At 44.0% G+C, this 13637-nt stretch overlaps 1 protein-coding gene across 4 annotated transcripts in view; it reads left to right on the top strand.

The window, feature by feature from the left end:
• LOC137385137 (NACHT, LRR and PYD domains-containing protein 3-like) overlaps nt 1-13637 on the top strand; it is a 130287-nt gene that overhangs the window by 103255 nt on the left and 13395 nt on the right. For all 4 annotated transcript variants that reach the window (XM_068059989.1, XM_068059985.1, XM_068059987.1 and 1 more), the window contains exons 6-8: nt 7310-7481; nt 7587-7652; nt 11010-12747. In XM_068059989.1, coding sequence (XP_067916090.1) covers nt 7310-7481; nt 7587-7652; nt 11010-12747 — 1976 coding nt within the window. The remainder of the gene's footprint in view (nt 1-7309; nt 7482-7586; nt 7653-11009; nt 12748-13637) is intronic.

Below are 13637 nucleotides of genomic sequence, written 5' to 3'. Positions count from 1 at the left end.
ACAACAGGGACTGGAGCACATGCAGTGCCCCAGAAAATGAAAATGTTTTCAGAGCAACTTGCAACAGGAACTGGAGCACATACAGTGCCCCAGACAATGGAAATATTTTCAGAGCCAATTACAACAGTGATTGGAGCACATTTACTGCCTGCACACAGCCCCAGACAATGGAAAGGGTTTTAGTGCAGTGCAGTGGACTGGAGCACATGCAGTGCCCCAGAAAATGGAAATGTTTTCAGAGCAACTTACCTTGGAGTAATCTCTTTCTGATAAAATGAAGCAGACTGAAATCTTCAAAACGACTAAATAATTGCATGAGAATGCCCGACAAAACCTCTCCTCCTTACATTTTCAGAAACTCGCATCGAAGCTTGATGCATGCGTGACTACCCGTTCGCGTTGCATAAAACGCATGCTCAGAGGCTGACCAGGCGCGTTGCCCGAAGATGTACACGTCACGCGATGACGTCATCGGCGCATGTGCTAACCAGTCCTGGCAAGCCGGAACGCAGTGCATGCGCAGAGAGCAGGAGACCGTCTGCGCATGTGCGCACCGCGGCGCAGCCTGATGACATCAGTGGCGGCCAGCGTTGTCAGGAATCACTTTGGAAATATTATTTCCTTAAGCTTAATTTTGAATTTACCTCCCTTCAAACTCAGGCCTTGTTTTCTGCTTCTACTGTACTGGACAAAGTGAAACAACAATCATGTCAATTCTCAACCTTTTCTTTTCCAGTGAGGACATGCCCAGTTTACACAAAAGCTCCTAATCTGACCCCTCAATCATTCTAGTTGTCCTGTTCAATTGCAATAATATCCAATTGTGTACTAAGGCATCCAAAACTGTACACAGTATTCTAAGGGTGGTCACACCAATTACATACAAAGTAACAGGATTATCTCACTATTTCAGCTCAATAGTTAGCATTTAGTACATCCAGAATCTGATTTGTTTTCGATGCAATATCAGATCTCAGATTCCTGAAATGCTGTGGAATAAAGACTGGCAAAATAGGAAAGAAATGGATCAAACAACAAATATTATCATAAAAGCAAAATACTGCAGATGCTGGAAATCTGAAATAAAAACAAAAAGTGCTGGAAATACTCAGCAGGTCTGGCAGCATCTGTAGAGAGAGAAGCAAAGTTGATGTTTCATATCTGTGACCTTTCATCAGAACTGGCAAAGGTTAGAAAAGAATTAGGTTTTAAGCAAGTGAAGGGGAGAGGGGTGGGGAAGAGAACAAAGGGTAAGGTATTTGATAGGGCAGGAGAGATTAAATAATAAATCTGTCCTGGGACAAAGGCAAAGATTGTAGTAATGCTAGTGGTGAAAGCCAAAGCATTAGTGTAGAGAGACTGTTAATAGCAGAATAATGAGCAGCTCTGACTATATGAAAAGCAGGCACATGGTTAAAAAAAATTTTTTTTAAAAGGCCAGTTATGCTCTGAAGTTATTGACCTCAATGTTTAGACAACAAGGCTGAAGAGTACCTAATCGAAAGATCAGGTGCTGCTCCTCGAGCTTGCTTTGATGTTCACTGGAGCAGGTTAAAGACAGAAATGTTGGCATGAGATCGGTGGGGAGTGTTGAAATGGCAAGCAACCGGAATCTCCGGGTCTTGCTTTCGGACTGAGCGGAGGTGTTCCGCAAAGCGGTCACCCAGTCTGCATTTGGTCTCCCCAGTGTAGAGGAGACCATATTGTGCGTAGCGAATACAGTATACTAAATTGAAAGAAGCACAAGTAAGTCACTGCTTCACATGACAGGAGTGTTTGGAACCTTGGATAGTGAGGAGAGAGGAGTTAAATGAGCAGGTATTGTACCTCCTGCGATTGCATGGGAAGGGGACAAGGTGTCGGGAGCAATGGTAGAGTGGACCCGGGTGTTATGGAGGGAACAATCCCTTCGGAATGCTGACGGGTGGGGAGGGGAGGGGAAGATGCGTTTGGTGGCATCACGCTGGAAATGGCGGCGAATGATCCTCTGGATGTGGAGGCTGGGTGGGGTGGAAAGTGAGGACAAGGGGAACCCTGTCACGGTTTTGGGAGGGAGGAGAAGGGGTGAGGGCGGAAGTGTGGGAAATGGGCCAGATGTAATTGAAGGCCCTGTCAGCCACAATGGAGGGGAATCCTCGGGAAAAAGGAAGGCATTTCAGAAGCGCTGTTGCGGAAGGTTGCATCATCAGAGCAGATGCGTCAGAAACAGAGAAACTGAGAGAATGGAATGGAGTCCTTACAGGAGGCATGGTGTGAAGAAGGTAGTCGAGGTAGCTGTGGGAGTCGGTGGGCTTTTCATGAAGACCAGTGGACAGCCTATCCCCAGAGATAAAGACATAAGGAAAGGAAGTGTCGGAGATGGAACATGTAAATGTGAGAGAAGGGTGGAAATTGCAAGCAAAGTTGATAGTTTTCCAGTTTGGGGCGGGAGCAGGAAACGGCACCAGTACAGTCATCAGGGTACCGGAAAAAGATTTGGGGGAGGGGACCTGAGTAGGACTGGAGCAAGGAATGTTTGACGTCCCACAAAAAGACAGGCATAACTAGGACCCATGCGGGTGCCCATGGAAACATATTTTACTTGAAGGAAGTGAGTGGAGTTTAAGGAGAAGTTCTTTAATGTGAGAACAAGTTCAGCCAGGTGGAGGAGGGTGTCGTGGATGGGGACTGGTTGGGCCTCTTTTCAAGGAAGAAGGTCCTGGTGGGGGATGGAGGTGTCGAGAGATTGGACATTCATAGTGAAGAAGAGGCAGTTGAGGCCAGGAAACTGGAAATTGTCAAAATGACGTAGGGCATCAGAAGAGTCACGGATGTAGGTGGGAAGAGACTGGACCAGCAGAGAAAAGATGAGTCAAGATAGGAAGAAATAAGTTCAGTGGGGCAGGAACAGGCTGAAACGATGGGTCTGTTGGGACAGTCCTGTTTGTGGATTTCGGGAAGGAGGTAGAAGCAATATTGCGGGACTATGAGGTTGGAAGTTGTAGAGGGGAAGATCTTCGGAGGAGATGAGGTCAGTGACAGTGGCTTGATGTTCGGTGGTGGGGTCATGTTCCAGAGGGAGGTTGGAAGAAGTGTCTGAGAGTTGGCACTTAGCCTCTACAAGGTAGAGGTCGTACGCCAAACAACAACAGCACCACCCTTGTCAACAGGTTGGATCACAATGTCGGGGTTAGACATGAGAGAACGGAGTGCAGCAGGTTCAGAGGGAGACAGGTCAGAGTGAGTGAGGGGAGCAGAGAAATTGAGATGGCCAATGTCTTGCAAAGGGGTGGAAGGTTATCGGGGGTTGGTGGAAATGTGGAGTAATCAGTTCAGCCATGAACCTACTGAATGGCGGAGTATGCTCAAAGGGCTGAGTGGCATATTCCTGCTCTTAATTCTTATGTATGACAGTTCTCAATGAAAAGATCAAGAGTGGGTCACAGGCCAGAGGGAAGGGTCCAGGTGGAGAGAGAATGCTGGAGGCAGGTGAATTGTTCTGCTGGTCGGGGGAGGACTGTTGGTCAAAGAAGTGAGCACAGAGGCGAAGGCGATGGAAGAAGAGCTCAACGTCATGCCGAGCGTGAAATTTATTCAGGTGGGGGCGTAAGGGGATAAAACTGAGTCCTTTGCTGAGTACAGATCGTTCAGCATCAGAGAGGGGAAGGTCAGAGGGTATAGTGAATACATGGCAAGGGGATCAGATCAGAAGGGTCAGGGAAGTGAACGGGAAGAAGGATCTGGAGGGGCATTAGTCCCCATCATCTGCTGGAGCTTGCCTTCCTTGACACCTGAAGGGAAGAAAAAAAGGTTTTTTGTTAATGTGTCGGATAAAACGAAGGATGAAATGAGACTGCGGAGCAGAACAGCTTTGGGGTGAGGTGAGGCGGTGCTTCTGGAGAGTGAGGTCCAGTGTGTACATGTGTCGGCGGATAGCACTGAGTGTGGATCTCAGGATGCGGCGAGAACAGCAGTCTGAGGAGCGTTGTATTTCTCGGAGATACTAGCAAATATTATCAATCTGAAAAAATGAAATGAAGAGGTGAAAATACCCAGTGGATTTGTCAGTATCTGTACAAAGGATAAGGAAAGGCTCAAGTATAAAAATAGTCGTTTGGTACTGGAGAACTTGAGAATTGCTGAAAATAGAGACATGTTGTCGAAGCTTTCATCTTGCACTCATCAGGACAATACACAAGAATAACCATTGTGAGGGAAAGCAACAACTTATACTGCATGACAAGACAGTGCTCATTGGTTGGCAAGTGAACTCTGATTAGTAGAGGCGTTGCCATGGAGAATGCACCTGTTTATGGTGACTGACAGTTAACTGCCAAGCTTTGTTTGAAATTTAAATCAGGTAGCTTGACTCTGATTGCTCAAGGCATTGCCCTGAGGAATGAACCACTTATTTCTTTCAGCTGAAACAGGCGTAATCTGTGTACGTGTTTTCTGCCTGCAAAGAACAGGGCCTTGTGTATTAACATATGCAGCTTAGTAGAGGAACAGGAGGGGAAACTTCAGGAAATTGAACTCATTCATTCTGTATTTGAACACACAAATCCAGAAACTGCTATCAGAGATTCTTGGCTCCTCCACAAGGTGCGTTGTTGCAGTCCTCACTCGCGGACTCGGCCTTGAAGTCACTGTATTGGTGTGAACTTGAGGTACTTAGCACTTTCTTTTTTTTTTCTTTTGGGCCTCCTTATCTCGAGAGACAATGGATACGCGCCTGGAGGTGGTCAATGGTTTGTGAAGCAGCGCCTGGAGTGACTATAAAGGCCAATTCTAGAGTGACAGGCTTTTCCACAGGTGCTGCAGAGAAATTTGTTTGTCGGGGCTGTTGCACAGTTGGCTCTCCCTTTGCGCCTCTGTCTTTTTTCCTGCCAACTACTAAGTCTCTTCGACTCGCCACATTTTAGCCCCGTCTTTATGGCTGCCCGCCAGCTCTGGCGAACGCTGGCAACTGACTCCCACGACTTGTGATCAATGTCACAGGATTTCATGTCGCGTTTGCAGATGTCTTTATAGCGGAGACATGGACGACCGGTGGGCCTGATACCAGTGGCGAGCTCGCTGCACAATGTGTCTTTGGGGATCCTGCCATCTTCCATGCGGCTCACATGGCCAAGCCATCTCAAGCGCCGCTGACTCAGTAGTGTGTACAAGTTGGGGATGTTGGCCGCCTCGAGGACTTCTGTGTTGGAGATACGGTCCTGCCACCTGATGCCAAGTATTCTCCGGAGGCAGCGAAGATGGAGTGAATTGAGACGTCGCTCTTGGCTGACATACATTGATTGGCCAGGCCTCGCTGCCATAGAGCAAGGTACTGAGGACACAGGCCTGATACACTCGGACTTTTGTGTTCCGTGTCAGTGCACCATTTTCCCACACTCTGTTGGCCAGTCTGGACATAGCAGTGGAAGCCTTTCCCATGCGCTTGTTGATTTCTGCATCTAGAGACAGGTTACTGGTGATAGTTGAGCCTAGGTAGGTGAACTCTTGAACCACTTCCAGAGCTTGGTCGCCAATATTGATGGATGGAGCATTTCTGACATCCTGCCCCATGATGTTTGTTTTCTTGAGGCTGATGGTTAGGCCAAATTCATTGCAGGCAGCTGCAAACCTGTCGATGAGACTCTGCAGGCGCTCTTCAGTGTGAGATGTTAAAGCAGCATCGTCAGCAAAGAGGAGTTCCCTGATGAGGACTTTCCGTACTTTGGACTTCGCTCTTAGACGGGCAAGGTTGAACAACCTGCCCCCTGATCTTGTGTGGAGGAAAATTCCTTCTTCAGAGGACTTGAACGCATGTGAAAGCAGCAGGGAGAAGAAAATCCCAAAAAGTGTGGGTGCGAGAACACAGCCCTGTTTCACGCCACTCAGGATAGGAAAGGGCTCTGAGGAGGAGCCACCATGTTGAATTGTGCCTTTCATATTGTCATGGAATGAGGTGATGATACTTAGTAGCTTTGGTGGGCATCCAATCTTTTCTAGTAGTCTGAAGAGACCACGTCTGCTGACGAGGTCAGAGGCTTTGGTGAGATCAATGAAAGCAATGTAGAGGGGCATCTGTTGTTCACGGCATTTCTCCTGTATCTGACGAAGGGAGAACAGCATGTCAATGGTCGATCTCTCTGCACGAAAGCCACACTGTGCGTCAGGGTAGACGCGCTCGGCCAGCTTCTGGAGCCTGTTCAAAGCGACTCGAGCAAAGACTTTCCCCACTATGCTGAGCAGGGAGATTCCACTGTAGTTGTTGCAGTCACCGCGGTCACCTTTGTTTTTATAGAGGGTGATGATATTGGCATCGCGCATGTCCTGGGGTACTGCTTCCTCGTCCTGCACTAGTTCTGCACAAAGACAGCTTTAAAAAAAAAAACGAGTTAGTGCAGTCAGGAATAAGTACATTTTTAATGGTGTATTTAGTGAAAATTGCTGCTGAACATCCTCTATGGCCCTGAAAAATTAATTTATGTGGAGTCACATTCCCTCAGAAGAAAATTCATGTTGCAGAGTTTTAATTTTTTTATTTTTCATGTTTGTGTCCTTTATCCCTCTCCCTTAATCCATTTCAGACATGTATACGGTTCACAGTGTATCTGAATCTTGCCAGATGTGAATGGTGTTTCACAGTGATTCCACCTCTGGAACGTTGTGCGACATTTTCTATATTAAAAGCTCTTTATAACTGCTGTCAATGAATGTCCTGATTGCACAACCCCTGGTGCTGGCAACGGGTGTGCAGACTAATTGCTGTCAAACATGCTGTTTAATGAGGGAGAAAGTGATTAGATTTTCACCATTATTGTTGTTCAATTCTCCTGATTATTAAATTAACAGAGATTGTTCCGATTAGTTGATAGTAATTTCTCAGTTTTCTGGCTCCTTCCCTCAGTGCAGAATCATCCGTTCCGTGCCACTTGAGTTCTGATTCGCTCCTTTCTGAGTAAATCACAGAGTATCTGCAGGAAGTAATGATGAGAAACCAGTGAATTGTATTGCCAGTCAGTAATCCAGTGTCCTTCAGTGCACAACATGATGGTGAAAACTAATCACATTAAAACTACTGCAGGTTTTCAGTGATTCCTCGCTCTCAAAATATATTTCTGATTTTGAATTTAGTTTATTCACATTTATCTGCCGTTAATTTCTGAAACAAGATGTGAACAGAATATTCAATCCATGTTCAGAACAGATCAGTATCCGGCCCAGTGACTGCTTTCTGTGCTGAAAACAACTGGGAAATCTCAACACTGGGTACATCATTTCCTTCTCATTTTCAATGTTTACCTTTCACTCCGCTTCTTAATATATTAATTATCTTTTACAGAAAATCAGTCAGCTCGCGGAGAAGGGAAACAGGCTGGATAGTTGTAAACTTCTCCTCAATCTGGTGATGGAGAAAGGCTCTCGGGCCCGAAGGGTGATGTGGGAATCCTTAGTGAAAATGTGCCACGGGTTACCAAAGTTGGATAAAATACTGAAAGAAATACAGGAGCTTGGTACGGTAAAATCACACCCTGAATTTAACTTCAGATTCAAACACTGCAGATTTTACTGTAATATTACACAGATCTGATTTGATGAAAGTTAATTGCTTTTAACAGGTTCTGATTCATTTGATTATATGAACATCGCACAAGGTTTATCTGAAGTACCCAGTAACCTGGAAGGTAAGTGATAAATGGAGATTTCAAACCATTTATTTTACTTCTGAGAATCAGAGTGTTTGATTGTAGCCATCAGATTAGAAATTGTTAGAATCTGATAGTCAGATGTTCAATGGCTGGGGAAATACAGTTGAGCATTGTTTGCTTTTTTTACAATCCTCATCTATTCAGCATGGAATCAGCTTAAAGTTCAAGTGATTTCTGACACATTCTGTGAGTATCTGGACATTGCATTGTTTCAGTATATTCAGCAGTTGGTTTCTGTCACTTGTAAAGTATTGCAAACACCTTGCAGGACCCTGATGCACTGTGAAACCCCATACACACCTGGCAAGATCCCAATATATTGAAACCACATAAATAGCTGATACTGAGAAACACAGATGGGAGTACGGGAGAGAGCATGTTCAATATCCTTCACTAAATACATCGTTAAAATCACACTTGCTCTTGAATGCACTAACTCCAAATTTTTCAGCTGTCTTTGTATGGAATTCGTGGTAAATACCTCAAGTTCACACCAACACAGTGACTTCGGTGCCAAGTCTGTGGGTGAGAACAGCAATAGTGCAACTTGTGGAAGAGTGAAGAATCTTTGACTGCAGCTTCTGGATTTATGTGTTTAAATATGCATGTGCAGGCTCCAGGATTTGCTATCAGATTTACCCTTTTAAAACTGCAAGCACTGATAGCCTCACTGCCATTACAGCAAAATCCGGGCCAGTATTCATGCTGATTAGGAGATTATTGGATAGCTTCCTTATTACAGTGAAATGGAGAAAATTATTCTACTCAAAGAACAGTAATTTCATTCAGGAACCTTTTTAGACCCAAAGTAGTGACTAACGGAAACATTTTAAATTCTCACACCCGCATTATAGGAAACTAAGATCAAAATGGCTGAGTATAATTGGTAGATCAGTTGAACATTATACTGAGTGAAGTGGGCAGTATTTCTGATTCTAATCAGTAATATAAAATTGTTATAAAAACGCATTCAATGAACGTTTGTGTAAATCTGCTGAAAATTGTTCATAACTTCTGAAACACAATATAACAGGAAAGTGATTAGGGACAGGAAAACCCTTTTGGCCCAAATGAGCCTGTCCGTGTTACAGAGCTGCCTTCCTTTCAGTGTATCCTCAGAAACATGTTCTGTTGTCTAGACGCCACTTACATTGCCCCTTTAGTATCCTTCCCTGGTAACTGGTTCCCCCAGTCTGTTACTATTGGGACAAGAATACTCTGATATCCCTTCTTCTGAATTTCAGTCTTCTCTGTTGTTATGGCACGACCGCTCAAGACATAGCCCCCAATCAAAATATATGATTCTGATTGGGGTGGGAGCAATGCATTGTCAATTCTGTCCCACCACCCCACAGGTCACGTAACCTATATCCTTTAAGCTTTCCAATTCAAAGAAAGCAGCAGCCAATAGAACAATCTAGTGACTCCCAAATGAGGTGATCAAAACCAGGTATCTTTAGATATCACAAATTAGCTGTTTATTTAAAACAAAAACTAAAATATTAAACACTACTAAGATAAACCAATATCTAAAGACCTTATAACTTATTTCAAGAGTCTAACTCCCGCATTTTCACACATATATTCAAACTAACAGTATTTTGTTGTTTAATTAGCTGCCCGATTTTAAAAAAAAATAGAAGTAACAATAAAATCTTTGCAGGCTTACGCTACTGGCGAAATGGCATCTTCCCGATGTAGAAGTGGTCCAAGGTTGCTTGAAGTCGTTGCAGTTGTCCGATGGGGGGAAAAAAGTTCTTCCACAGTAGGACAGTCAGTAGTCTAGTTCAGCAGTTGAAGTGTTGCTCTTCTTTCCAGCGATGAACACAGCAGATCAACAAATAGCTAGTTTTTCTTTTAAAAAGAATTAATCTGGCTTGACTTTTCAGAATTTTGAGAGGGAATAATAAATAGGTTTTAAATAGACTGAGGGACAGCTCTCTTCCCTTCACGTGCCAGAACAGTCTGTGTCCCAACTATCTCTGAACAAACAGTTTTCCAAGTCAAACAGCAGCATTGTATGTCCTGTTCCCCCTCTCTGTATGCCTGTATCCAGGGCAACCAAGATGCACCTTCACTTGGTAACTTCTGAAGCTGGCTGCCTTACTACTGATCGCTTACAGCCTTAAAGGCACACCGCATATTTCCCAAGAAGCGGGAAAAAAACAGGATTGTGACACTTGTTAATTATTGTGTTAATTGTGAGCCTATTTCCTGCACTAACGATGTGGATTCCATTGAATAATTTCAAACCGAAGCTGATTCTGTACAAATGAATTACATTAAACTCCCTCACCTTACCCTCAACCTAAACTAACACCTTAAAACATATTTCTGATTCACCTCTGCACCTTGCGAATAGCAGTTTATGATGGAAGTGCAGGTAATAACCCAGATAAGCTCGATGAGCCCTGATATAACAGCAATTCAACTATCTATTCATAGTCTGTTCCCCTCTCGGTGCACACACAACACAGATAACGTGTCCAAGTCCAGGTACAAGGACTATGGAACTTCCATTATGGGAAACAGGTTTAGGGAAGTACTGCTAGAACTTGGGGTCTTGGTAGATAAAGGCACAGCCACCAAAGGTGGAAGAAAAAAAATGGGGTACACGCGAGAGGCCAGAATGGGAGGATAGCAGAGCCCGAGGAGGGCTTTGAAAACAAGAATAAGAATATTTAAATCAAAATGTTCCTTGAACAGGAGACAGTGAAGGCCAGCAAGCATAGGGCTAATGGGTGAATGGGATTTGCTACAAATTTGGATACGGGCAACAGAGTTTTCGATGACTCAAACTTATGGAGGGTGAAAGGTGGGAGGCCAGCCAGGAGACCATTGAAATAGTTGAGTCTGGAGGCAAAAAATGCACAAATGAGGGTTACAGCAGCAGATCAGCTGAGGTAGGGGCAGAGATCGGTGAAATGGAAGTGTTGGATGCAGGCAGGCTTTGTGTTGAAGCGGATATTGGGTTAGAAGTTCAGTTAATAGTCAGATAGAAGGCTGAGTGGAACTTATGTCCAATCACAGCCTGTCCCCCTCACAGTTACCCAAGTAACCACAGTAACAGTGCAACTCCAGATTATTCCATCTATCCATATCCCACTGATATACAATGCTCTATTTTCCCAATAAATATTGGAATCGTGAGGATTTGAAACTGTTGTTCAGCATTGTTAACTTTCAAACCAAATTCCCAATAACTGAGTTTTAATATCTAAACAAACCTCCTTTGAAGCCTTGAATTAAATCTTGCAGTAATGGTATTGAGAATTTATCTCTCTGACAATACAACTAACATTGAGAACCACTTTCTGTCTCTTCTAATTGAAGATGTTCAACAGAAACACAAGGAAACGCTTCGGGAACAAACTGAAACACTGAGAGTGAACAGTATACAAATAAAGGAGAAGTTTAAGATTTTCCAGTTGGTTGATCAATATGCTGAACTAACAGTCACTTCGAATGTTCGAGATCTCCAACTTGTAGACCATGAACTGCTGGCGAGAGTCCGAGACCACGATGTTTGGAGAGAGAAACATATCCGGGGGGAGTTGGAAAAAATCCGAACTGATCAATTGTTCCAGAGCAGTTCTTCTGAGACAAAATACAAACCTGGGAGTTCAGCAGCAGTGAGTGGAGTCCAAGGGATTGGAAAAACAACAATGGTACAAAAAATTGTTTATGACTGGGCCACTGGGAAAGTATACCCACACTTTCAATTTGTTTTCAGCTTTAAATTCCGGGATTTAAACACCGTTAACTGTAAAATAAACCTGAAGAATCTGATACTCATTTTCTATCCATACTTGTGGAATATACTGGGAGAGCTTTGGAAGAACCCTGAAGGATTGCTGTTTATATTCGATGGTTTGGATGAATTCAAGAACTGGATCGATTTTGCTGACAGTAAGAAAAATACAGAACCTCAGTCCACATGCACAGATCCCGAATACTGCTGTGAAGTGTCTGATATTGTGTACAGTTTAATAAAGCACAAGCTGCTCCCAGGATGTTCAGTGCTAGTGACCAGTCGTCCCACTGCATTACATTCATTGGAAAAGGCTGAGATCAGCGTCTGGGCTGAAATTCTGGGATTTGTTGGTGAAGAACGGAAAGAATATTTCAACAAGATTTGTGAAGATCAGACGGTGGCAGCAGCTGTTTTCAAACACGTGGAGGAGAACGAGATCCTGTACACCATGAGCTACAACCCTTCCTACTGCTGGATCCTCGGTCTGTCACTGGGTCCCTTCTTTGCACAAAGAGACAGGAAACAGCAGCAAATTCCCAAGACCATCACCCAGCTATATTCCTACTATATTTACAACATTCTGAAAAACCATGACCGAGAGATTGAAAACCCCCGTGATGTGTTACTGAAGATCGGTGAGATGGCCTTCACAGGAGTTTCCGAGAAGAAGATTGTGTTTGGAAATGAAGATTTGATCAAGTACAATCTGCAACCTTCCCAGTTCCTGTCTGGATTCCTGATGGGACTATTGGAGAGAGATGATTCTGCCCAGAGTGCGGTTTACACATTTCCACACCTCACAATCCAAGAGTTTGTAGCCGCACTCTCACAATTCCTGACTCCGGATCCCGTGGACATTCGGAAACGCTTCAGTGAAGCCCACAGCAAGGACGATGGGCGATTTGAGATATTTCTCCGCTTTTCTGCTGGTCTCTCCTCCCCACAGTCAACTGAGCCCTTGGTGGAGCTTCTGGGTCCAGTTCTTCAACAAACAACCTCCCGAGTGACTGACTGGGTGAAGGAGAAAGTTGAAGGACAGATTGGAAACACAAAGAATAAAATTGGTAAAAGGAATTTCCTGAACACATTGCACTATCTGTTTGAGTCTCAGAATAAAGCACTGGCTCAGGCCACAGTGGGATCTGTGGAAACATTTAAATTTTGTGGATTGCGACTGACCCCGATTGACTGTGTAGTCCTGTCTCATGTCATTGGACTCTGTGATACATTAAAACACCTCAATCTGGAGAACTGCTACATTCAGTATGAAGGACTGCAGCGGCTGGGCCCCGTACTGCATAAATGTAGGGAGTTGAGGTAACTGTTTATTTGTTTCCAACTGTTGGGCGAATTGTAGAACAGTCATGTATTGTGTTGCTCTGTAATCAAGGGAAACAAACAATTCCGTTAAACCGGAGCGTAGCAGATCCAACACCAACGTTACCAATAATAGGATCTGTTAGCAATTTCCTCAGGACTGGAGAATCTAAAATGGATCTTTGTGAACCAGTAGAGAATTTACAGTCTTTATCGTATCAGCAAATACAGGTCACTGAAAGGGCCTGATAATTTAGTTACAATAAATCAGAGTTAATAAGGCTAGACGACAGAATATAAGTATAAAATATAAGCCAGTAGTGCAGAAATTAATGTAACATACATATCGCATCCACCATCTTAGTTTAGAGATACTGCACTGAAACAGGCCCTTCAGCCCACCGAGTCTGTGCCGCCCATCAACCACCCATTTATATTAACCCTATGCTAATTCCATATACCACATCCCCACCTGTCCCTATATTTCCCTACCACCTACCTATACTAGGGGCAATTTATAATGGCAAATTTACCTATCAACCTGCAAGTCTTTGGCATGTGGGAGGAAACCAGAGCACCCGGAGGAAACCCACGCAGACACAGGGAGAACTTGCAAATTCCACCCAGAATTGAACCCGGGTCACTGGAGCTGTGAGGCTGCGGTGCTAACCACTGCGCCAAAATAAGACAGAAAGTCTGATTTTTAAATAAATTTTAGATATTTAATGCAATACTGTGCAGGATTTGTCTTGTCAATGGGGAAGTTTCCTAGATTAGGAGTATAGCGGAAATGGGAATTTTTTTGGCTGCTGATATTTAGAATTATTCACAGTCCTGAACATTACGTAAGGAATGACGGGTGGGGTGGGGGGCTGAAACCTTTAAAAAAA

The sequence above is a fragment of the Heterodontus francisci genome, chromosome 28 (genome assembly GCF_036365525.1).
Source record: "Heterodontus francisci isolate sHetFra1 chromosome 28, sHetFra1.hap1, whole genome shotgun sequence".
Lineage (NCBI taxonomy): Eukaryota > Metazoa > Chordata > Chondrichthyes > Heterodontiformes > Heterodontidae > Heterodontus > Heterodontus francisci.
This window is presented reverse-complemented; position numbering and strand designations above follow the sequence as displayed.